The sequence below is a fragment of the Athene cunicularia genome (assembly GCF_003259725.1).
Source record: "Athene cunicularia isolate RWA chromosome 1 unlocalized genomic scaffold, athCun1 chr1_part1, whole genome shotgun sequence".
Lineage (NCBI taxonomy): Eukaryota > Metazoa > Chordata > Aves > Strigiformes > Strigidae > Athene > Athene cunicularia.
In genome coordinates this window covers 2429061-2455130 of record NW_020799091.1, presented here as the reverse complement: position 1 = coordinate 2455130, position 26070 = coordinate 2429061, and the positions used below count along the sequence as shown (strand labels likewise).

General features: G+C 48.7%; 2 protein-coding genes across 3 annotated transcripts in view; both read right to left on the bottom strand.

Annotated features, from left to right (window-relative positions):
- Window positions 1-1369: 1369 nt before the first annotated feature.
- The window catches only part of CAPN5 (calpain 5), a 58850-nt gene continuing 34149 nt past the window's right edge, over window positions 1370-26070 (bottom strand). The window contains exons 3-13 of one of the 2 annotated variants that reach the window (XM_026848774.1): window positions 25280-25411; window positions 12799-13007; window positions 12149-12341; window positions 11392-11585; window positions 10612-10689; window positions 9889-10084; window positions 8750-8872; window positions 8048-8244; window positions 7558-7679; window positions 4401-4537; window positions 1370-4127 (exon numbers count right to left, since the gene is read on the bottom strand). In XM_026848774.1, coding sequence (XP_026704575.1) covers window positions 3945-4127; window positions 4401-4537; window positions 7558-7679; window positions 8048-8244; window positions 8750-8872; window positions 9889-10084; window positions 10612-10689; window positions 11392-11585; window positions 12149-12341; window positions 12799-13007; window positions 25280-25411 — 1764 coding nt within the window. In that variant the 3' untranslated portion in view covers window positions 1370-3944. The remainder of the gene's footprint in view (window positions 4128-4400; window positions 4538-7557; window positions 7680-8047; window positions 8245-8749; window positions 8873-9888; window positions 10085-10611; window positions 10690-11391; window positions 11586-12148; window positions 12342-12798; window positions 13008-25279; window positions 25412-26070) is intronic. The other variant, XM_026848782.1, reaches the window with a different exon arrangement.
- On the bottom strand, window positions 16137-18912 carry OMP (olfactory marker protein). The gene has a single exon (XM_026848793.1). It carries the CDS (start codon window positions 18738-18740, stop codon window positions 18261-18263), a length of 480 nt encoding a protein of 159 aa, XP_026704594.1. The 5' UTR covers window positions 18741-18912; the 3' UTR covers window positions 16137-18260.

The window sequence follows — 26070 nt, the reverse complement described above, 5'->3', positions numbered from 1 at the left end:
TGGGGCCCCCCCCCCCCCCCCCCCCGAAAAACAATCTTTGCAAGCTGTTTCAGTGGTGGAGGCAGAGGAATAGGATGCCCCTTTCTCTATCTAGGGTTTGGTGACACACTTTCTCCCAGGGCATGATCCCAGGAGCAGGATGATCTGGATGGGTTCCCTCACCCCACAATAAGAAAGCTTTTTCCAGATGCTTCCTCCAGGTCCTGGAGGATGGGCTGCAGAAGGGCACAGCTCCTCCATGCTCCAGAGACCTCGAGCACAGGCAGGTGATGGAGTTGGGGGCTGGAATCTGAGATGGGAGCAAGACCCTTGGGACTGTTACAGCAGCAAGACCAGAGACTCCCATGGGCAGGGACTGGCTTTTTGTTTTTCAAAGGCTCCCAACGTGCAACCTGCATGTTTGTTCTTTGAGGGAAGGCCAGCCAAAAATCACACCTTCTTGCTGCTTTGCTCATAATTATTTTTTAAAAACTTTTTTTTTAATCAATCTTCAGAGCTTCTTCTGAGTCAGATGAGGCTCAAATAACAAAGTTCCCTGCATTGTGGTGACTCTGAGGCATAGGATGTAAAGTTTTTACAGTCAGAGGAGGTTACCCTTCCCCTCTGTGGCTTTTCCCAGTGAACATGAGTGTAACCTTGCATGAAACCTTCATGCAGATTGCCTTGTCTCAGTCTCGAAGTCTGCAGAGAAAACAATTTAATAGAGTTTAGTGAATCAAGCAAATGAAAAAAGGCTCTGCAGAGCCACCTTGTGCCCACCAAAAGGGTTCTGGAAGAACACAGCAATTTAAAGGCAGAGAATCTGAATAAAATATACACAATTTATTTATAGGAGGTTTACAGCTGTACAACATTGGCTTTCTGTTTGGACCACTCTCTGATCTTGTGCAGCGTGACACGTCAGTGCCTTTGGAGATGAAGACAAGTCATAGCCTGTTTTAACATGTAGATGTCAAAAAGAAATGGATTTCACAGAGGGTAACGGCAGGCTACTTGCGACCATTGAAATGATTAACAGAAGAAATGGAAAATAAATCAGAGACATGTCATACACCACCTGAGAGGGTCTGCAAAGTGCTTATCAGACCTGCCCTCCCCTCAGACAAAATATCCTGAATATTTCTGTTTACTTCATTCAAAGACAAAAGGCATCAACATTAGGAATGGCATTTCAATAACTGACCTCTCTCATCTGCTCTACAGACAAGACCAAAAAAAATATAATGGAACAAAGGAACAAAGATAATTTTTGTTATTCCATTGGAAATGTAGAGGGAAGAAGGCTTCTGCTCTAACTTTTCAAAAGTTTTTGAAAGAGAAAGGACAAATATTACTGACATTAAGACATTTTGGTCCTGATATAGTGTGATTTTTTTTTTTAAAGAATCTGTTAAAAAGCTGCCTTTCCTCTCTTTATGGCTTGATTCTCTGTAGGAAGGAAGGAGGCTGCTCAGGAGTACCAGGGCACCGCTACTCCTTGGCAAGCTTCAGCGCCGTTCCTTGGGGATCACGGTGAGGTTTGGCACATGTCAGGGCACTCCTGGCCAAATGGCTCTTGTATCCTGAAGCTATCAGTAGCCTGATTTCCTGAGAAAACAAGGCTAATACAGGCAGGCTGGCTACCCCCATCTGATGATGATGGTGCAAAGCTCCTGTGATGTTCTTCCTTAGCTAAATAGCTCTCCTCCCTGCCCGGTGAGGTATCTTTGGGCATCACAGTGCCTCTCACATACCACTCTGAACATGAGCCTGTGAGATCTCCTAAGAATTAAATCATGCCTTCTAGCCCCGCAATACCGCTTTCATTTATTTTCAGTGATGAGTCCCATGAACAAAATGACAATAAAATCAAAATATCTCTGAATTGGCCTGCCCAAATTCAAGGATTTGCTTTGACTTTGGGGGTCAAAATGTCACCTTACCAAACTAGGAGCATTTGAGCCAACTCTGCAAGATACTGAACTAAACTAGGTCCCAGTGATGGCACCAGGGGCTGGAGGGTGCCCAGTGCAGGCCAGGAATAGTTGAGACGTGGAAAGAGTATCTTGTGGGCCACTGCTTGTCTCTAAGTCCTGTAAAAAATGGCCTAAGAAAATAAGCAATTTGGTAAAAAAAACCCGTTCACAACCACAGGTAAACTCTGAATATTAGGAAAAGGGAAAAACAGCCTCCAAAAATATCAATTAAGTTGTACCATACGCTTCTGGACGCACCAAGAATTGACCTGGCAGGTAACGTGACTTAGGGGAACATCTTCACACATCACAGACTTTGCAGATCTTTAGGAACTTTAAAAAAAAAAACAAAACACCAGACCTGCAGAACAAACATGGGCATCTAGTAGAACAAGCAGAAACCCTACTTACTATGGCAAAAGAAGGCTTTTCTCTTCACTAGTCCTTGCAGGCAGAGTGCTCTGCTCAGGCCAAAATTTACCAAGATTACACCACTTTGCATGCAGGTGACTGCAAAAGATTAGCTTGTTAGAAAATCTGACAGAAAAAAAATCCCTTAACTTGCACTATTTTTAAAGGCACATGAATAAATAAAACCCAACCACCTAAACAACAGGAGAAAAAATGTTTTGAAACCTGCCCTGATCAGCTGCTGAAAGGCCAGACTAGGGTTTGTTGTTTGGCTTATCTGGGATGGTTTATAAGAAGCCAGATTCTGCCACCCAGTGGAATAAGGCAGATAAACCCAGTCTTCATGGCGAACAGGGGCAGAGCACAGCCCTAGACACGGCCCCAAGGATGTGTTTGGGTTGTGCTTGTGAGACTGCCTCCAGCACTCTGCAACGCATCCTCCAGGCCAGTACACTGGAAATTAAAGGTGAAAGACGAACACTGGTATGAATTACATATTCCCAGCATTTTCAAGCTGCACTGGGAGCAGCGCTCCTCTTTTCTCCTCTAGCACAAGCTAAAATCCCACTATTTTTTAAAATAATTTGGGAAAGCGAGGCACTGAGAAATGATGCACTTTATGCAGCAGTAAAGATGAAGCCTACTGAGCAAAGCTCCCCATCCCTCGGACCTGATGCTTTGGCCTTCACAGGAACTGATCTCCTTTAATCTAAACGCTGAAGGGCCCCAGCAGACAACCCACCCCAGCTACTGGGGTGAGCTCTTGGGATGGGGACTGCATGAAGACATGTAGACAGCAGGCACCACGGCATTCAAGAGGCACATGCAGGAGCTGAGTACAGACCAATTCAAAAACTTGACCCCAGAGAACAGTTGTCCCACTATGGTTGTTGGCATCTTTGTATCCTTCACGCTTGCATGGGGTTGAACAAGATTCAGGACGAGAAAGCTCACCCCTAAAATGATGCAGCCATTAGTCTTGTTGCCCCTGTGGATTTGGGATTTGGGACTGCCTTGGTGCATTTTCCTTCTAGTTGCAGTACGCTAACCCATACCCAGAAAACATCCAAAAGGCCCCAATCTTTTTTTTCCACTTCTCCTTTGCTGAGGTGCCTCCACAGAGAAGCGATTAAATGGCAGTTTCACGGGAGACGACTTCACACACGCTACTCTAAATCCAAGCAGAGACATCGAAGATGCATTGAAGCGGCTGGTGGGACTGCAGAGGCCACACGTGTGCGTGGCGGCACGTGTGTGCCAGCCCGTGTAAACAAACAGCATCAGGGCATCGTGCTCTGGCTGTCAGGACACACAGCGTGCTCGCAGCAATCCCACAGGGCACACGGCGGCGATGGGGGCTGCAGAGGATGCCAGCAGAAGGATCGTTGCGGTTCCCCAAAAAGGCACCATTTTTTTAACATTGAAAACACAAGATTGGCTCCTTTGAGTGGAATGCATGCATAGTTCATATACACTTTGCAGATGGTAAGTAGGCTGTGTGTGTGTATATATATATATACGTATGTATGTGTGCATGTTTATATACACATATGTGGCACCAGAAGAGTCCTTGAGTATTTAGACGTTGGTGAGGATGTTACTGCTGAGCAGCTTCACAGCGATGGTTCCAGAGAGATCGTTTGATCTCCTGTTCCCCTTGTCCTGGAGGTGCAGCGTGTGCACTGACTGCCGGTCGCCGGGATCCCCCGTGAGCACCACTTGGCCCAAGAACTCGTCACTTATTAAGTTGTGGTTCCAGATCTGGGGAAACAAAACAGAGAGGAGGGCAGTTCCTCGAAGGATGCAGCACTGGAGAGGAGAAGGTGTCATTGAGGACCTGCTCTTAGCTGGAGCCGTGGAGGTGGTCAAGGTGTGGGGGATTTTCACAGCTCAGCTGCGGTGCTGAGAGGTTGAGCTGTGTGAACTGATACTGCTCAGTCTGGGGGAACAGACTCACTGTGGACAGCGTGAGGAGAGGGGAAGTGGAGGGGTTCAAAGGAGAGAGGGTGTCCATCCCTCAAGCCTGCTGGGTACCTGAACAATGATGGGTTGGCCTGGCTTCTTGCGGTAGAAGAGCCCTTTCACATCAAACTCTGGAGACACCGTGTTCTTCTTCACTGGAGAGCGAACTTTCTGCCCTTCACACTTCATGATCACATAAGGGTCAGCTCCTGGGGAGAGAAAAGGGAATTTTTGCATTCTTGTAGCTCCTGTAATTCCCCAGAGACCTTTCCCAGGGGTGTCATGCAGCACTTTTCCTCTACACCCCACCAGAGGAGATTAATTTCTACCAAAGAGTTCATCACACCCAGATGATGTCCATGAAGCTCAGCTGTTGGGCTCAGGCTTGCTTCTGTTAAGTGTCCCTGGGCAGTAGGTAGTGATGGACTGCTATGAAATGGCCGCCTCTCCCTTGACCCCATATTCTACATAAACACTCCTTCACAACTCCAAATTCTCTGGGGCTTTTGGATAGATTTTTCACAGAAGACACCGCCTTGTTCAGTTCTCCTTTCAAGATTTCCTCTGCTGAAGGCAGGCAGAAATCAAGCCATGGAGAAGAGAAACAGGCTCACAGATTGTTTCACAGAAGGAAACGCCAAGAAGGCAAGTGCCTTCAAGCTGCAAAAACCCACTTGCTTCCACTGCTGCTCATATACTCCCAAGTCGGTCTAACTTTAGTTTTACTTTAAGGTGATAACTAGCTACCTCAGCAGGGACTGTGCATTTCAACCCCATGCACAAATCACTGGCACATCTTCCTCCTAGACTCAGTGAGACTCAATGTTGCAGGCGCTGTCAGTACAACGACTAATGTCGGGGTTAAGAAAAATGTTGGGTGGTCAAGGTGATGAGAGACAGCACAACACCAAGCCAAAATTAAGTGTCAAGATATGCTAAGTTATGAGACCCAAAAATGAGACCATTTGAGCACTAAAAAGGTTTGGTGAGCAACCAATGAATGAGGAGCCTTAGGATGGAAATGTATTTAGAAGTCTTTTAAAGAGGTGAAGATGGTTCTTAGAGAATTTGTTGTGGGCAGGAACTCACGGAGAAGGTCAAAAGGATCATTGGTGGCAGTTAGAGACATGGCGAAGAGAAAGATTGGGCACTGAGGGGCAACCGGGGGAAATGAGTGGGAAGGGGAGGAGAAAGTGGGAAAGGAAAGTTACTGCAATATCCCAGCTGGAACAAGATAGTCATGGGGAACAAACAGGCCACAAAGATGGAGAGTAAAATTACCAAGTTCACAGACTACCAGCTCACAGCTGGACAGTACCTGAGCTTCCAGGAGAGGGAAAGAGTCCCTCATTAGTGAACATTTTCCCCTTAGGAAACAAACGCTTGTTTTGGGAATTTCAGTAGAGAATGAGTTATTGCTATGAAATTTAGCTGCCAAAATGCATTTTTTTTTAACGATAAGCTTTAGCGGCTATGATGGAAACACAGACCAGGTAGATGAGTTTTCTTGTCCAAGGGAAATGTGGAAATGAGGGGGAACAAACCACCCCCTTCTGAAGGCCAAGGATTTAAGAACCACATCTTTGATTGCCAGACCACCTCCTCGTTAGCTTTCTGTTTGCAAGGACCTGGCTCCCCTGGTGAGACACAGCTGCCGGATTTCACAGCTGTTTTTCCAAACTAGACTAGTCTTTTGGGATGTCCCGTTAAATCCTCATATTCCATCAGCCGGAGCCAATTCCTGTCTGTAAATCACTATTTCCAAAGTAGTGTGGAAGGCCTGGGCTGGAGGACACAAAAGATGCCATTGCACTGGAAAGCACCAAACATGCAGACTGTTGGTGGGAGCTGAACAGCTGGAAAACAGCTGGAAAAAAACCCTTCCCAAGGGTCTCTTGCTGAAAAAATGTTTTATGGCTTCAGAATCCACATGTACCCTTGACTGAAGGAAAGACAGATCTTGTTTCTGTGAACACTTCAGAGACTTTTGGCTACAGATTTCCCTATGTTGCTACAGATACACTGAGCTATGCGAGTAACACAAGAGAAAACAGCCTACCTAGGTTGAATTCCCTCCCCAAACAGCCGACAGGATAGAAAGACTCCCTTTGTGGCATGTGATAAATAAGAAAATTGGGCTAGTCCTTGCCCTAAGGAAGAATCCTGCTCATTACTTGCAGGGCTCTAGTGATATGCATCTCTGACAATAATGCTTGGGTGAAGAAAAAAAAAAATTTTTTTATTTAGATTTTTTAAATTTTAAGCTTTCAATTCTTTTATTTTGTCTTGCCAGTGCCACATTCAACATGTCCTTGACTCAGGAAATGGAGGAAAAAGGCTAGAATCTGGTCTGTTCCCATGGTGGAAAGGCATTTGCTTCTCTAATCACGGCCTCTAGAAGTTGTCTGAAGACAACTTCAATGATCTCCCAGTACAAGTCATCACTACCCCTTCATTTCTCAGTCCAGATACCCCAGAATGACCGAACACGGGGCTATTGCTATGAGCTTCTGTGTGGCCGCAGGACATGGTGAGGCATGGTGCTGCTGCTGTCTTTCATGCAAGACAAGTGTTGGATGTCAAAATCGCATCAGAGGACCGTGACAATGAACCTTGGCAGGACCAAGGAGGCAGAAACAGAGTGCACTGTGCTGGTGGTGGCTCAGGTCATCTCAGAGGGCTCCTAGGAGCCAAGTGTGGAGCGGGACTTACAGGAAATAGAAGGAGAGACTCTCAATCCACACTATCCCAAAATGAGCTAAATTTGACCTACTCTCTACTGATAGACATTTATCCAGCCTCTGGTGATGAACACTACAGCACATCAATCAGCTGCTCCGCTGCTTCTCTGTTCTTCCTACAAAAAAAAAACCCTTTACATACAATTCCTGACTCTTGCAGCTGTTCATAGTCAGGAGGAAAGTCTGGATTGTTACAGGACCACTGCTAAGGGCTTTGGGGAAGATTTGGGAGGGTCTCCTGAGGATCTTAGACAACAGCCTAAATATAAGAGCTCCCAGATCATGTCCACAGCAAGAATTGAGTTTGATTCTCCATGGAATTTCTCCTCCTCTGGTGTCTGAATCAGTCATGTTCACTGAAAAAATTTTCTGAGGACATAATAAATCCCAGCAACCTCCCACCTCATGAAGCCACCTCCCTCTCTTCCCACTGAAACAACCATCCCAACTTCTCCAGGACTAGACAACAGGCAGGGAAAGACCAGTACCTCCTTGGGAGTCCTGATTCTTGAGCCCGGCTGCGGCAAGGACATGGATCTGGGATACCACTTGTGGGTAACCACACATCCCACTCCAGCAGGTGTGTGCTGGCTCATCCAGTGTCAGCTCTCTGCGAGGAAAGACATGTGGCCTTTGAGAGGTGCCCAGCCTTACCCCATGTGCAAGCCAGACAGTTTGTTCTACCAGGATGGAAGGACCACACACTGTCCCCTGTCAGACTCTGCTCCCCACTCCAAGCTCCTCAGCCTGGGTTTGGGATGCTCTCCCATGTCATGCTTAGAAGCAGAGTGGGAGCTTCTCTGCATGTCTGTGGTGAGAGCTGTAAAGATGCCCTATCTCTTGGCCACCCTTCAAAGGAAGTCAGACGCCAGCTCCAGGCAAGGCTATGACCAATTCCAATCAGGAAAACCACATCTCAAAAGCACAGGGTTTTCTCCAAATAGCCAGCTCCTCCCCATCCCTCCTGTTGCTTCTTACCGGCAATCTGAAGGCACATCTGTGAAAATCCTGAGAAGGAACTCGCCTACATGACCAGGGTCAAAAGTGGTGGGGATGATGACGTAACGGCCTTCCTTCAGGTCCGTCCTCAGGAAGACGCTGCGGGAGTTGATGTAAATGGAGCTGGCCACCTTCTGCTGCAGGGTGTGCATCCGGTAGTTCCTGTTGAGCTCCACCTGGGCAGAAACCACAGCGGGATGCTCAGCAGCACTGACAGACAGTGTACTGGTATCCACCTCACAGGGCCAGACTGCAAGGACTGACCCCAAAGTGCTGGAGAGCTGATGTTAAGAGAACCAGCAAAATGGTCCCAACTGGGCTGGATGTAAAACAAGTGTGGATATGGCTCTCTCAACTCTGTTGGCTTGGGGACTTGTCTCTTGCATTCCAGCGTGACACTATGGACCCAGCAAGCAACACATAAGGATCAGTCTAACGGATTTCAACATGTGGAGAATACAGACTAATCAGTGCTTTTAGCAAGGAGAACTTGTCCATGCTGCCGCTGCTCACCTCTGAAATCTCTCATCACCTCTAGAGGGGGGCAGGCTGTGCTGAAGGCACCCCTGAGACATCCAGATGATGCTTAAATGAACAATACCAATGGTAACACAGGACTGATGTACCACTCCACCGCTAAACAAACTTATGGGGGTATCCAGGCCAACATGCATGGTCTACCTTATGGATATCAAAGCCTATGGCCAAGTTCTCTCCTTTGCCCTCTTTGCGGCTGGTCCTTTTTGGCTTCTGCTGGATGGAGATCAGCACTTCATCTTCTGCTTTCTTCACATCAAACACATACTAGAAGCAAAGGGAGGAAGGTAAGGAAAGGACTTCTACAAAGACAGGATCACTGGGCATGGGTGGGGGTAGACGCATAGTAGAGTAAACCTCAGCTTCTCCTCATTCCCCTCACTGCGGGGACAGTCTGGTTTCAGTACCAGCATCGAGAGCCTGTAGCTACTCCTCTTGGGAACTGGTATCATCTTGCCAAGTCAGAGACCTTTTTGGGTCATCTTAGAGAAAGACTGGGAATTCCAGTCTTGGAATTGCTTGGCAGAATCCAAAGAATCTAGATGCAGTCTCATATCAGAGACTTTCACCCCTTGCAGTCTGCCACAAGTCCTCCTACAAGGCATGGAAGGAGAAACTGATGTTCACAGAGACCTAAGAAGAAGGCTAGTGAAGAGCCGGAAGCAGGAAACAACCTCGATGACAATTCCTGCAACGGACCAGACCATCCTTCATCTGCTTGTTAGATGAAGGACTCACAAGAACTTGTCTCATGTTACTGAGAATCCCAGTTCAGAGCAGGATAGGACAGAAACACTCGTTCCATGAGATGACCTTCAGAGCAGGGCCTTTTCTGAAGGCCAGGCTAGAAGGAAACAGTCCCTACAGACTACACCTGTCCTGGTAAGTTTAACAGTGCCAAGGTTTGGGCAAAGGAACTGGAATTTGATCATTCAGACATGCAAATTGTTGGAAATGGTTCCTGGCCCTGTTTGACTGGCACCAGCTAACACTGCTACCCTGTGGTGCAGTTTGCTGTTTACTTGTGCCAAGATGCTCTACACCAGGCACTTGGACACAGTCTCCCCGATAGGAGGGATAAGGTTAATAGAATTGGCCTGGAAACTGGTCACGCTGTGCCAGGAATGGTTGTGAGCACATACGTCAGCCAAAGAATGGTTGTGAGCACATTTAATCTACTACAGGTCTGGCAGCCATTTTGGCCTTCTAGGTCCCTGTAGGAGATTTAAGCACTTGGAAGCACATGTGAAGGCTCCAAGAAGGTCCTCTGTTCCATGACTCACTTGGGGGTTCTGCAAAAAGGTGTCCTTGTGGTTGATACAGCCTCCGCAGCGGTTCTTCAAGGGGTCATTGTTTCTGGTCCATGCCCCATGTAGCACTGCCTCCTCCCAGGTCTTGTGGATGCTCAGGTAGGATGTGTTGATGAGACGGCACTTGATGATGTCCGTGAAGTATTTGCAGAAATCTTCGAAGGTCATCCTAAGTTAGGAAAGGACAGAGCCTCGTTATGCTGCTTCATTCCCCGGAACAGTACGCTGCAGGGATTTTCTTCATCACCTGTCAGAGACTGTGTGTGGGTAGGCTCTGATGGCTGCTGAATAACAAAAGAGATGGAGGAACCTGCCTCCATGCACGCAGCCAATACTTCTTCTGCAGTTTAAACAACAGAGCAATGTGTTTTGGAGTGTGAGGAGCAGGGTAGTGGCCCTTCCTCCACACATGGATGTATTGAAACATACCTGGTGAGGCCGTTACGTTCAGCACATTCATAACAGGTTCCATAATAGTTTGGACCTAGCGTGATACAGAGCAGCTTGCAAACCGAGGGTCACGGCCATTCGAAGTTAACACCCATGGGCTCAAGGAGGAGGCTTCACTAAATATCCCTAGGGCTTGGAAGGCTGTTTGCTCTGGATAGATGTACGCATGGAAATGACTCACATGCTTCATGGGGTGGGAGGACTCTGTGGGCATGGCCTGTGGTGGCAACCCCAGGAGGGACTCACCAGAACTCTCCGTCGTCTTCTACTGTCATCCCCATCTTCTCTCTCTCACTTTTACTCACTTTCTGCCATTCTTCAGAGCTGTGGGAAGAGTACAGGATCATTACTCTGAGGGCAAGGGGACACATGAGAATTGAAGGTGCTACCTGCCCTCGGCAGGATCTGTCAGGGGCACAAGGCCTGTATAAAGCTCCAGCCATGCAAACAGTCCCCACAGCGCTCTGGTTAGCTCATCTTCCAGACGTGGAGCGAGTGCAGCATGGCTTGGAGATCCAACTTCCTTCCTGACCAGTAGGGCTCAATCCAACCTGGCAAGATTTTGTTTGGCCAGTACTTTCAAAACCCTATAGGTGAAGATAACAAAATGGACTCCAGCCAAAGGCTCTGGTTTCACCAGCTCTTGGTTCCTCATCCCACCCACAAACATCACAGCAGTCACTAGTGGTAGAGGTTGATTCTATTGGATGCTATTTTTGGTGGAACAAGACTGGGAGCAGAAAGGTGAATTATAATCATCCTGCACTAGTGTGAACATCCTGGCAATTTCACCACAACATCCACCAGAATGAGAAGGTCTTCCAAGCTCAGCCACCCTCCTGGGACGCCAGGGCAAGGAATGAAATAGAAGGTTTAGGACATGTGTTGAAGCAGCATCCCACAACTGCCCATACAATGTTATCCTACAGGTATGGATGTAGCCAAATTGTCTCATGTCTCAAAGCTTGCTCCAACCCAGCTTTTCCCTCCAAAAAAAGGTGCTGCTGGCTGCCCGTCCTAACTCACGTGTCACTCCAACGGCCGTTCCACTCCCGCTCTCCCCACGGGTTGCGCATGCGGATCATGTCCAGTTTCTCTGACTTGAAGAAGGACAGCAGGCCATGGCCCAGGCGGACTTTCCGCACGTCCGTCACTGCGTACGCGTGGCCCTTCACCAGTCCGCAGTCCAGGCGGGCCTCCATGTCAGCTGCTGATGTCGCCTGGGCAGGGGGACACAGACAGTGCTTGGACCAGGAGGATGCGACTGTCTTTGCAGGGACTGGGAAAAAATAGGAGCTCAGATTTCTCTGCAGGTTTCTCTGAGCCAAGAAGAAGAGCACCAATGCTCAGGGATAGTGCCAGTTGCCTTGGCAGATGTATCAGATGCTATTTTAAGTGCTAAATCCTGGTCTTCATCTACTGCAAGAGGTCTCTGAGCTCGCATATTGTCAACCAATAAAGCTCATTCTACTGGTTATAATGGGAGGTCTGGCACCCAGCGTTTGTAGAGATGTCCACGTGCAGACACCAAAACGCCCTTCTCTGGAAGTGAATCCTCTCCTAACATTTAAACAGTGGTGGGATGAATCTGGGCTCTTGGACACAGCAATGAGGAATAAAGAGGGCTGATACCTAGGCTTGACTCCTTTTGCCATCACAAGAAGCAGAAACCCTTGGCCATAATTCACCTGATCTAATTTAGAGGTCTCCGACAGCATAAGACAACTGCATCCTAAAATGCCAATTCCCACGAGACCGTGACTATACAGGTAACATGGCTTACTTTGATGGAGCAGCTGATGAGGCCTCCCCGGCCGTGCACCTTCAACACACGCTCGAAGAGGAGGTTTCTCTTGGCTTCATCAGCAATGTAGTCCCCTTCGGTCAGGTCAATAGGTTCAGAGACCCCACCAGTAAAGTCTACCAGGGCATCAGCTGTGTTGCCTCCATCCAGGGCCTCATAACAGCCTGACAACCTGAAACAGGGTACAGGGTTGGCATAACAACACTGGCTTAACATATTAAGTGGTCTAGAACAGTTCCTGGGGCAGACTGGGGAACAGAGATTTGTAATAAAACTTTCAGTGGGTGGGCACAGCAAACTAGGGTAAAAAAATAACTCATGCTGCTTGCAGCGCTCTTGCTGTCATAAGACAAAGTAAACGGAACTTGAAATCTCTGGGATAGGTGTTTAATAAATGTGGAGTTGGAGAATATTTTGCCTTGAGGGTAAATTAAGGCTAGAGAAGGTTGTTTGTTTTTTTGTTTGTTTGTTTGTTTGTTTGTTTTTTCTTAAAGTTTCTATCTCCTTGAGATATGTCCTACTCCTCCCCAGAAAAGCTGTTGTTTCCACTGGTGCAAACCAACTGACAAATGAACAGAAAACCAGGGTGCCCAGGTCCCAGCTTGTCCTGCAACTGCCTGGGTACCTACTTGGCATAAGCTTTCTCCACCAAGGCACACCAGAACTCGTTCCTGGAGTTGGAGTGGCAGTAGATGAGCTGGTTGTGCAGTGTGGGCAGGCGGTCATCTATCACCACGTCCAGCCACTGACCGAAACGCCAGAACTGGAAGTGGAAGATTCCCACGTAGCTCTCGGGTTTCTCGGGATTCCACTCCTGCTCCTTCCAGTCTGGGATGACCTGCAAGAGAAGAGGCACATACACCTAGGTTATTCACTTTTTTGCTGATTTTGACTCCCATCCTGGAAATAACACAGACAATATCAAAGATAAGGAAGAATGTGAGGGGGATGGACTTGCTTACGGTCTGTTAGGGCCAGATTTTGGACCTGGTTGCTCCAATGCAGACTAGATAAACATGTACCAGAATAGTTTAGACTTCATTGCTCCTTGGAATACGGAGCAGGAGATCCTTGTCCTCTTTTTTATAATTCTACCCTGGACATCTGCTGCCATCTACTGCTATAAACAGGCTATTGGAGCAGAAGTGTCCTTGGTCTGACCAGGGATGGTTATTTTTATGATCACATTTTTGTTCATTTTAGTGTCAGTAGGGTACCACTAAAAGAGGGCACCTTCTTTGATTCTCTTACTTCATTCTGATGTGACTTGACTGGCCCAAGGGCAAGTGCTCATCTACCTGATGGCAATAAACAGGGACTAGACACTCTGAATACATCTACTCTGCTAAAAAAAAAAAAAAAAAAGCAGGAAAAACGAGATCCCCATCCCCACAACGTCTCCATTTTTCCCTGTCAAGCGCGACCATACTCATCCGATCAAGCACAGGGAGGTGACTAGTTGAAAGAAGGAAAAGAGGCCCTGGAGTGAAAGAAGCCCTGGAGCAGCTGTGGAGCTGAGGGAGCACAGGTTTGGTGTCACTGCCATCTGCACTGCCAGTGGGACAGGCACAAATGGAGGGTAACTACCAAAGCCCGTAGCCCTTCATGGTTGCAGGCACCACAAGCTTTGCTTTGGATGGAAAATCCACCCAACAGCTGAGACAGAAATGGGCACAGCCATGTGCAGGTGCTACATCTAGAAGGATCTGCATTTTATTTGCAACCAGGACATAGAGGCACACAGCAAGGAACTGCCCCACCACAGCTTAGGTTTTGCTGAAGGTGAAGGCAACATGGTTTTATTTCATGGCCAGGCTGGGCTGTGAGGCCATGTAGTTAACATAGTTGAGAGCTGACAAGTACTGACAGATTTAGCTGTAGTAATGTGACCAACTGTCCACAGATTTTCTTTTTTACTTAGTAGCTCCCAAAGCATCATGACCTAAGCGAGGAAAAACCCTAACATGCCCACAGAGAAAAATATGTTCCAATACACCAAATAATCACTGTCCGGTGGAGTCAGCTGCCAGTGTTGGGGTGGGATAGGACAGGACACAGCTACGCTGTATGCAGAAGTTCTTCGGAAAGTCCAGGGCCATGGTGAGAGCCCCTGCACTGTGCCTTGGTCCTCATCCAGACGCTGGAGCCTTCTGCTATTTTTTTGGCTGCTGTCACGAAGCCATAACCCTGCAGAAAGAATTCTCTCCAGAGAGCCCCCCAACTCGTTAGCTACCAGCAACAATCCAGCCCAAGGCTTTTATTGCTCCTACACTGAAATATTAATGATTCTATCAGTCCTGCGAACTCACTAGCACTCTTGAGTTGTCTGGATCAATAGAAGCAGAGCAGAGCGAGCCATGAAAGAGCTGCTTTTGGAGGGGTTGGCGTTTTCCAGGAGTGCCAGACTCCCTCTGGGAGAGCGCCAGGAAAGGTCAGACAGCCCTCCATCAGTGCCCATCGATTCCCTCCTGACTGGAGCTCATCCTAATGAATTGTCATAGAGGACCATTGTGCTAATCAACTTGCTATTAATGCAGGCTTAGAAATGATCACGGCATTGATTAGAGGCAGTTCGTCAGCCAGAGCTGGTAGCGACAGCTTCCAGCTGGCTGGTTCTGAGACTTGCTGTTCCTGCCAGTGGTGGCAGGGGATACTGGTCCCCACCATCCTCCCTTTACTTGGGGACAGTGCCGAAAACACCCTTGGCCGCTGAAGGCAGCAAAAGCCATCAGCCTTCATGCAGAGCAGGATCCAGGAGCAAGGACTGGTTGTGCTCTACACCAACCCAAGGGGAAATGGGAGAAGCCTGCTCTGTGTCCTCAACCTGCCAAAGTGCAAGGTGTGAGCTCAAACATCAGGTTCCTTCTCCCAGCTCCTCCCAGAGCACAGCATCCCCCCTGGTCAAGGATCCCTCCAGTTGCTTCACCCCCTGGCCAAGGTGTCTGTGGGTCCCCTGGCTGTAAGAGAGAAGTGGCAGCTCTGGATGAAGTTCCTATCAGGACACCACACTTGAAGACATACAGCACAACCCCTGCTGTTGTGCTGCATGCTGACCTGATGCTGCACATTACCTAAAGGATTAACCTGGGGCACATCTACAAATCCCAGCAGTAGCTGGAGCCCAGATGCCTCCAGAAGATCATCGTGCAACTGAGGTCCACGGCTCCCACCCAGGGAAGAGCCCCAGACATCTTCCTCCTCAGTGGATGCTGGGGAACATGAACATGCCATGGATCACCCATCCCAGGATCCCACTGAGTCTTGGCCTGAACTCCATTGTGTAGCCCTGAGGCAGGGGAAACCATGTCTCCTCATTCATCCAACTGTGCTGCTTTCCACTTAGGGGCTCCCAAGATCTGGAGCTGTAACACTCTTTAGTGGAACAAATTCACAGCAAAAGGGCTCAGAGACAGGTAAATTGGGAGACCAGAAACACCAGGCTCATTTCCCTAAGCTGGTTTAGAGATTTTCTCTCTCTCTCTTAAAAAAAAAAAAAAAAAAAAAAAAAAAAAGAGTGCCTAATTAAGAGGAACGGCACTGGTGACCCTGGAGAAACATCCCTGATTAGAGGGAGGAGTTGGTAGATGCCAATTCCTCCAAGCAGGGGCTCTTCTGTTGGGAACTTCCCAACAGATTAGGAAGGGGAGGGAAGAACCCAGCTGTGCCAGTCTGCTAAGCATGGTACAAACCAGGATGAAATTCCCCTGGGAGATGGGACCGAGTGGTGTATCTGAAAGCCTTTCTAGGATGCTGAAAGTGCGTAGGGAGAGTTTCAGTGACTGGTATAAAGAGGCTCATCTTCCCTGCAGCAGAGAGAGATCACACTGCCCCACTGACCACCCACCCCCAGCTCTGATGGAAAGGAGGATCCACCTGAGGATCATTTCCCCTTCTTTCCCCAGCTTCACACCCCCCCAAACCACACAAAACTGCTAAATGCTCCGTTAAACCTTTCAAACCAAGAGAGAAGAAGGTAAATGTTCATTTTACTTTTTACTGGAGATAAAGAGGTGCTCAAAAATACCAACAGTGAGTTGGAAATTGGTGGGTGCTGCTTTATTGCATGCAGGATTGGGGAAGCTTCCAGAAAGAGTATGAAGACGACACACACAGCCTCAGTCCTTAAGGGGAGCCCTGTTAACTCGGTTTTTATTTACTGTGGTACATCAATACCCTGTGAGGTATCTGCAGCAAGAACTCTACCCCAGCAACCAGCAACGGCATATTGTGAGACCTGGCATGTAAAAACCCCTTTGGATGTTGGTAGTGGCTCCTGTTATTGGGTCTAATGTGGTTTGTAGTCAGGAGCTTTGCTCTAGGGTGTACAAGGAGGGATGTCCTGTGGGAAAGTCTGCCAGGACCCTAGAAGTGGGTTTGGCCCACAGTAGGTCCATGTATGGCCAAGCAGGGGTGCATCCACTTTTATCTTTACTCATTAAGTCCAGCATTTCTTGGGGTCTAAACAAAGACACTGACTTCTCTGGCAATGCCCATGGCACGGCTGTGTGATTCAGTGGTTCCTGAGCTTTGGTTGTGGGCAAGACTCAAAGCTCCCACCACCTCTTCAGCCAGTATCTGATCTTCCCGCTTTCCTTCTCCTACCTGCCTGGCCTAGCTTGTGCATATCATTTTATATACTACTGTTGGGCTGGGCATGGAGTCTGCATCTCTGGAGGTTTTGAAGTTGGGCACTTTTGGGGATGGTCTGCACAAGTCAGCAGGCCACGAGTGCAAAGTCACCTTGTCCTGGCTCTCTCATCACTGCTCTCTCCTTACACATCTCAGGACGTACCTTGAGGAGCTTTCACCCACATTTGAGTACAATCTTATCAAAGGACCAATTGTATTAATACTTGGCTCTTTCAAAGGACATTTCTAGCCATGGGTCTCAAGAAACTTCACCAAAGTACCTTTCACTTTTCGGTGGAGGAAAAGGGAATGACCAAAGTTAGTATTCACAGTCATGGGACAAGCCAGGCACAAACCACATTCCTGCTCCTAAACGTGCAAAAGTACCATTTCTGCTCTGCTCCCATGGCCACCCAGACACTGCTCCTTGCCTCTGCATTTGTAGAGAGTAGGAGACACTGCTTTTGGGGACAGCAGCAGCAGGTTCCTTCCCTGTGGTTCGCAAAGTGCTCTGCAGCCTCATGGCTCTCTACAGATGCTTCAGAAGAAATATATTCATGGGTGCGTTAAGGCCATGACAATGCACTGATTGTTTTTGCTGCAGGGGGACTCACTGCTGGCTCAGACCTACAGCCTGCTCTGGGCTGCTGGCTCACTTGCCCCCTCTGCACACACATGCACGCCTGCTCCAACCCATCTCAGGACCAACGGTCCCCAGGGGAGCAACATGCTGGAGTACACCTCCCCACAGTGACCCCGGCAAGAAATGGTGGTGGCTGTCAGGAAAAGGGTGGTCCAACTTCCCTGCACCAGTTTGTCCAGTGGGTTTGCAATCTGCAGCATACAGCGTGTCCAAATGTACTTCAGCTTCACAGTGAGGTGATCCTCCATGGGAATGGTCTTCGGAGACACCACGCAGTCACAGTCGCAGCAGGAGTCACTGCAGCCTGCAAGCACTCAGCATCCTTGCAAGGAGAAGCACCCCATCGCAAATAGGCTCTCCCTTTTTAATGGCTAGGATGGAAACTGGAAGCCAGGGTTCTCTCCAGGTTGTCTCTCTTGTTTCTAGTATGGCAAGACCTTATTTTTCTATCAGGCTTTTGGTATGCAGTTGCCACAGTTAGAGGGCTTAGGGCAAGACCAAGCTAGCAAGACGCTGCGCCAGCCAGATCTGGTGAATCCCTGCTGAGTTCACAAGCATTCAGTCTTATACTCTAGGCAAATACAGCAGCGAGCTCATGGCCCCCTCCTCCCCATCGTTCAGACAGAGGACAGCACATCTGGGGAACATTTCACAGGGCTGAAGGGCTTCAGAAACACCAAACTGTCCTCCACTATTTCTTGATGCTGTCCCTCATTAAAAAAAAAAAACAACCACAACAAACCCACGTAAAAACTGAACTGAGAAAAAAAGAAAAAGACAAAAGCATAGCTGGAGCAAGAACGGCTGAGCAAGAGGGGATCAGGCTTTAAAAACAATGGAGCCCTTCAGCTGAGCTGGTTCGAGGCCGTCAGTGAAAGCGAGGAGGAAATACATCACCTTGCGGATCCGGGCTAACTCTGCTATCCGCTCCCCAAATTCCTGGGCATCTGCCTCATTGCACTCTACGTCTTTGGCCCCTGGCTTCTTCCAGAAGATGCCCACCGGCTCCAGCAGCTGCCGGTTCATAAGGTGGGTGAGATCAGGAGTCCAGTGCTGGGAGGTGCCGGTCACCGTGACCTTCCCAGGTCTCTCCATCTGGATGTCCCAGTGGAGGAAGCGTAGGTTGTGCTGCCGGATGAAATCCACTCGGTAGACGTGCTCGTTGGAACGCAGCAGCTTCTCACCATCCTGGGGCCTCATGTTTTTTTGCTGCAGGCTCTGGAATCGCAGCCGCATGCACCGGGTGAGCTGGTCATCACGGACGAAGGGCAGCTCGAGCATCCCTGCCTCAGCTGCCATCACCTCAGCTGCTCCTCTGCCAGGTCCTCAGCAACGTCTGACTCTCAAAAAGGACACGCAGGGAGAAAAAGCCACCAAGCCCCCAGAGCTGGTGCCCCCTCTCTACGGTCCCAGCAGTGCTAGGCAACCCGGACCAGTGACGCAAAACACCCTCCGGGGCTTCCTCTGGGTGCCCTCCTGCCTCGTTTGCAGATCAGCAACTGATGGTGCTGCTGTGCACGATAATCTATAGGGAAGGGATGTCTGGTGTCAGCCTCCCTGGCAACCTCCCTGACAACCGTGGCTCGTTATCCCAAAACGAGGGCCTGCAGTGGGGTCTGGGTGGCTGCGGCTTTCTCCGAGCGTAGGCTCATGGGATAATTCAGGTTGGAAGGAGACTCTGGAGGGGTCTGGTCCAACCTGCCACTCAAAGCAGGACTTACTTCAAGGTTAGATCAGGTTGCTCAGGACTTTGTCCAGTCCATCTTTAAGTATCTCCATGGATGGTGATCCCACAGCCTCTCTGGGCCTCTGTTCCACTCTCTGGCCATGCTCATGCTGAAGATAGCTGCAGCCTGTGCTGTTGTCTTTTGTCCTGTGACTGTGCATCCCCAGCAAGAGTCTGGCTCCGTCTCATCCCGTGTCCTTCCATTAGGTAGCTGCAGACATCAATAAGCTCCTCCATCCCTTCTGCTGGGTGTACAAATCTGCTCCTCTCAGCCTCTCCTCATATGTCCTGTGCTCCAGACCATCTTCATGGCCTCCATCAGGCTTGCTTCAGCTTGCCACTGTCTTCTTCTGGGGACCCCAAAACAGTGCCCAGCTGGGAATAACAAATGCCAGACAGGGGGAAAGAATAATTTCTCTCAACCTGCTGGCTGCACTCATGTTAGTTTGGGCTCATGTGTGCTTGGCCTTCATCTCCACAACGGTACACGTTTGACTTCTAGTTCGCTTGTCCCTCAGGACCCCGTGTCCTTCTCTGGATGGCACAGCTGGCAGGAGTCAGGCTCCACACTGCTCCTGCAGCAGTAGGTGGGCACCAACAGCTCAGCGTGGGTCTGCTTGCCTTCAAATGGACCGGCCCGATGTTGGAGTGGGTGCTCACATGTGGGCTTCAACTTAGGGTGCCTGGGAAAGGGGAACTCGGGTACAGCCTTCATTCACCTCAATGCTTGCCTCTTTGAGCCAAGTGGAGAAGCAGGTCCAAGATGCAAGCAAGCTCTTCCCAGGCACTGTACACATGCTCTGAAGCCTGATAAGCACCAGCAACACCACCGTACCCAACCTGGAACCACTCATTCCCCAGCAATTGCTGGGTGCAATTAAATCCAGAGGACTGGTGCTGTGCTGGTGGGTTGCCCGAACAGTGGATGGGATAAAGGAGGACAGTGGTGAACACGTTCCTGTTTGCAGGGTTCTGGGCGGCTCCAAGAGGCTCCAGATCCTGAAGAGAGATGCCATGCCAAGCTGTGCCTCCTTATGACAAGTAGCCCCATGACACAACAGCTAAACCACAGCCACAGTTTTAGGCGCACCACGGAACAGGCCTGGCTCCTGTGAGCATGCTGTGGTATCTCTGGATTACAGTCACTGGTTTGAACACTCGGACAGTGTTTCAGCAGGAAGTTTCAGCATGGGCATTGCTTGGAGTCAGGTTGTTTGGGTTGTCTCCATCCTATCTGTGATTCATTTTGGCTTCTGCCACATGCCATGTTTGCAGGGCACTTTGGGAGCTCAAACTGTTAAATAACTCCAGAAAACAGTTTTCTGAAAAACACTTGTGCCAGCACCTGCACTGTGTGACACCTGACTCACAACTACCCAGTATCATCCCTGGAGGCTATCATTTTGACTTCAGGAAGTCCCAGAAAAGACCATCAGAAGCTGGCCTTGGCCAGACAAGCCACAGACACCAGGCGTCCAAGGTGGATCACTTTCCTGGGAATTGTCTTACGGTCACCAGTCTGCTGTTACTCTTAAAGACGGTGAGGACAGAGTCAGGAAAACTAAGAGGTACACAGACCCATTTGAAGGGACAAAAGAGAAGTTTGAGGAAACCTGACCCTTCTGGCTGTTCTCTGAGATCTTGCTTCACTTGTTTACTAGCTTTAAAACACTTTTACCAACAACTGTTGATCCAACCCTTGAGTTTTAGAAGTTAAAAATGCCTTCAGGTAACCCTGGAGACTTTTTTGAGCTGAGCTACACATGTGACAATGTTACACAGACCTTGCTTGGACTGCCTTGTTTCTTTTACCCCCATATGTGGTGGCAGTGGAAGGAGCAATGACCTTGCACCTAATGATGAACAGACTGCAGTGGGGGTCCAGCCCCCAGACACCACATGATGCTCCTTCCCTGCCCTGCTGAGGTACAAGATTAGACTTAAGGGTATTCCCAGAGAGCACTAACTAACCCCAGGTTGTAGAAGACATATGCAAAATGGACTTTGGGAGGCGGATACCTTCAGAGCCATCTGCTCACGGCATCTGTGATGGATGCACTCAACCCCTCCTTAACTAACTAGCAGTGGTTTGGTACAGGCTCCAAAGGAGGTAAAGACCTGGACGGCAGCTGGGCCAAGAACTCTAGGAAACCCACAAAGGAGCAGACTGAACAAAGTAAGTTGTGGGTACAAGGAGTCTTGTGTATACCTCTCCCATTGTGTGCAAGTTGACAAGAAGTCAACCACTTTACCCCATAAATATGACAGCCTAAGTGAGCCCTCCTTGAGCTGCCCCTGCTAGCAGCGTGGCTGCATGGCAGAGATCTCCCCTTGAGCTAAAACTCCTCTCAAGGCTGCTCCTCGAAGCAATGAGATCTTTTACCAACGACAGATCATTGGATGAGCCAAACTGGAGTTCTCCCTGGATAGCAACTGGACTGCACACCAGGCAACCCTCCCCTTGAGCAAGGACACCTCTCAGTATTAAGAGATACTAGTCATTTAGCTTAGATGAGTTTTAAATAGAATGCATCACTTAGAGTTATAAAGTTGTGCGATTTAGTATGCTGTTTGCTTAGCTTTACTTAGCATGAGTCGCTAGGTTTGCTGAAGCCTCAGGCCACAAGCTGTAAACTTTCACCTAGGCTTACTAAACCCGTACCTACTTAGTCAAATCAGGGGTCTCCAGAGCCAGCATAAATCAGAAGATAGTTTCAAGGCTACAACCATCAGGAGAAGCTGCAACTAGACAAGATAACGGCCTGTCTGGAGACAGTGAAGGAATCCAATATAGGCTCAGAACATCAGGTGGGTGAACAGGTATAACTGCCCAGGGATTTCCTTGTTCAGGTCCGCACCCATCCTCCCTCTCCAGAGGCACCCAGCTCGAGCTGCACCTGGATGGGAGGTGATTAATAGCATGCTAAACTTTAAAACCTAGTTGGGATAGTGATAGAAAGGATTGACTGCACACATATAATCCTTTAGTCATAAACCACTGACCAAGTCTGGGACTAAGTCTGGATCCATCTGCACCTAAACTCCTCTCTGAGAGGAGTTTAGAAAGCAAGGGGGTACTTTCTGAACCTGATGACTCAACAGGAGGTTTTTCTTATGCTTTTTATCTCTTCGGTATAAACCATTGACCAATTCTGGGGCTAAGATTGGATCCAGCCACACCTAGACTCCTCTCTGAGGAGGAGTTTAGAAAGCAAGAGAGTTCATTCTGAACCTCATGACTCAACAGAAGGGTCCCCCTTACCTTTTCACATCTTCAGGCTCTCTGTAAATCATTCTAAATCAATTCTAACTTGATTTTCCTGTGTATGTTTCTCCCATGTAGTAAGTAATAGAGTGAACCTTGCCATCGAACTCTGTTAAGTTGCGCTTTTACAAATTCTTTAAGTGATCTAAAACACTCATCCGTGACAGTGTCTCACCCAAGACTGCCTGTTCTCTGGAAGCGACTGAGGGGGAAGGAGACCAGGCAAGGTGGTCGAGATGCAGGGTTGTCTGAACCACTTGGCTTCAGAGCCTGGCCCCTGTCCCTCGTTTGTTGAGCAATACCAATGCAACCTGTGGGAGCACAGGTACAGATTCAGAAAACCCTTTAGGAAAAAGTGCTGCTGGAAAATATTTAAATCTCCCCATTTCAAGGCCTTCACTTCTTTTCATAAGAACTAGACACCTCTGAAGAGTCACAGAAAGGGTGTTACAGAGCCAGGTCACAGCTAAAGCCATGTAGGGTCAGCCAAGACTCAGGAATGTAGAAAACAGCTTTAAATTAAATTCCAGCATCCCATTCCTACCCAATGACTCAAACAACACAGGTTTAGTGGGAAGTAGGGACACAGAGGGAGCCTTGGGTGAAGTGAAAGAAAGCATGTGAATAAAAACATCTCTTGGGATACACAGGGATGTGCTGGCCCATCCTATTCTCTTGAAGGTATTTCCCCTCCCCACACTTGAGGGAGACAGTTTCTCTGCGTGAAGTGGAGCAAGGGACACACAGACCCTAGGTTACATCATGGTGTAAATCAGGGTTACATTTTCTACGAGCAATGGGAGACCTGGTCCAATATCCCTGTACCCACATTTCAGTGATAGTAACACCTGTGTCAGCATCTTTCAGCTCGTCCTGGACCCTGAATCAGAGTTGTGTTGGTGTCTAAAGACACTAAAACTAGATTTTAAAATCTAGTGTTCCGCTGCCTTGTCTGTCCTCTCAACTGTTGCTTGCATCAGCATATTGAGCAGTCAGGATTAGAGGTTTGCCCTGTAGGCACTGGGTCCGATGTGCAACATTATCACATTTGCACGTGCAACTGTGCCAGGGGCTAAGAGGTCCACTATTTTTGGGCCAATGAAGGGCTCCATGATCTTAGGCAAGGGCCATGCTCTAATCCCAGCACATCCAGCAGAGCTGGTGTCTCTTTGGGCCCAGGGGTTAATCTGTGCACTTGATGTTTCCCATTTTGCTTTAAAAGTTGCTGCTGCAGTTTATTGCCGTGCCTACTCCTTGCAGTGCATCACACCCTCTTAAAGAACCTTGCAGAGGGGGATCAAAGGTCCCATCTAATTCTGAGGTCTCCAAAAGCAGGGGTGTGTGGAAGCATGTCTGACCAGAGCCCTGTAGTGAACGCCACAGCAAAATTAACATCACTGGGAGGGAAGGCTGGGGGAGAGGTCTGCAGCTTGTGCTTTTGTCAGAAAACAAACCTTTCTAAAAGAAAGAGGAGTCAGGTAAAGAAGAGCTTCTGAGAGTTAAGGGCATGGAAAATGAGAAGCCATAAACACCCACAGCCAAATTGCCAGGGGAGGAAAAGCAGTGCCATTGGCAAACTGAAATAATGAGGTGTCCAAAGGGACCCGGCTTCTGTTCGGTTGGCACGTCCCAGGGCAGGGCTGGAAGCGGGTGGTGAGGAGGGAAGACAACTCTCCTGCTCACCCCTGGGAGAGATCGATGCTGGGGAACAAGCTAAGCAACCCTTTGCACCACACCTGTAACAGCTACAACAGTCACCACAGCCACGATGGGAGGAAACCTTACTGCTTACTCAGAAACCAACAGCTGCTAGCCTGTTCCCTGATAAAGAAAAACCTCGATTTTAACAGAAAGCAGGGATGCTGCAACAAACACAAATTCCTGAGCTTAGTGTTGGTGATCATAAAACCCCCACACAGTAGAGACTGGAAGTAGCACAGCAGGCAGAGCAGATGCAAAGGCATAAGTAGGGTGGAGGAACCCCTTTGGGGTCCATTGCAGTAGAAGGTTGCAGGTGAAGCAGGTGATGCTGTGCTCACCCTGTAGGACTTTGGTGGCTGCCTTTTGCAGTAAAATCTATGAAAAGGTGATTGCAGCTTGCTGGTCTCTTGTTTTATGACGAGGCATGCCTGTACCAAGGTCTGAAGTCCCCCCTGCCTTGGCTTTCACAGGACTGATTCCTTTTGTAGCTGAGGATACGGTGGAGACAGGCCCAGACTGTTCAAGGATGTGGCACTGAGCATCTCCTTCCCCCCCGTACCCCTGTGGCTGCTTCCCAGGTCTGCAGACCCTTGCTCTGGTGCAGCTCCTTGGTGGTTTTCTGGCCCACAACAGACTCCCTTTGTACCCCACACTTGAAGGAGCACTGCTACATGGTGCAACCCAGCCCTGGGGCATGCCAGGGATGGATGCTTTGGGCAAGCAGTGGCTTGGGAGAGATGCTAATAGCCTCAAATCACTCTACCTGCTCCGGCAACCAAAGAGAGGTTACACCATGGGAACTAGGGAAACAGGGCCACATGTTGCAGCTGAGCATCCAGAATTTTGTTCTTCTTGTTGGTTTTTTAGGTTATTTTGGAGTGGGGAGGGTCAGATTTGGGATTTGAAGAACAGGCGGGACTTGATCCACTTGGTTAAGGAGAAACCAGCCAAGGATTTGGCTTGAGTGTGATGTGATGGTAGTCATTATGACTAACTCCCCTTGAAAGATAGTCCTTTAAGGGAGGTTTTTGAACAGTTTTTCAGGACCTGAGGCATCCCACAAGAACTAGTTTTTGAGCCCAACAAACAGAACACGCAGCCAAGGTGTTGAAGACAGGCTTTCCCCAGGCGTTGGGACCTGCTTACCTTCTGCCACAGAGATTCCCGGGATGCCAGGGAGGAGCAGGCAGCCACAAACCAGCAGTTCCCAACCTGGCCCTGGTGTAAGTCATGGGAGCTGATCCCGTCCACAAAGAGATGTGGATCGTTGCAGATTTCCTGTGGGACAGGAGAGAAACAGACACACGGGATAAGCGAGGAGACAAGAAAATCAGGAACAAAACTTCCTGGCAAAGGAAAATCTCTTTCTCTCTTCCCCAGGCTCCATTTAAATCCCATCTGCAGTTTTCTGTTGGCCTCACTCAAGATGCTGGTGGCAGAAGGACCCCCTCGCTCTCACCAGGACATCACTGCTGAAGTGACACCAGACTTACTCCCTATTCTGTGCCAGCACCAGCACAGCTTTGCTGGTGATAATGGTATGTTTTCACATCACTACAGCCCTAGTGCCTATCCCATCTTCTAAGCTGACTTTTTGTTATTTCTCATAAGTCCTTCAGCTCTCTTTACTCTGTGAGTGCTTTATCAGCTTCTCTCCCTCTTATTTTGCTCTGGAGAGTGTAAGAGCATCACCCAAACCCACTGTCTCCATACTGGAACTTGTGGATCTACCACCAAAAAAACCCAAAAACAAAAACCAAAAACAGAAGGGCAAAGCCAGGCATTTAGAAGAAGAATCTCAGTGTCTAAATCAGAGAGTTCACCCAGGAAAGCCCAGCGCAGATTGAGGGCTCAGACTTGGTTGCAAGAAGCCAAGTGTCCTCACCTAGGACGTCTGTCCTTCCAGATTTTAGCACAGCAGATGGAGAAAATTCAGT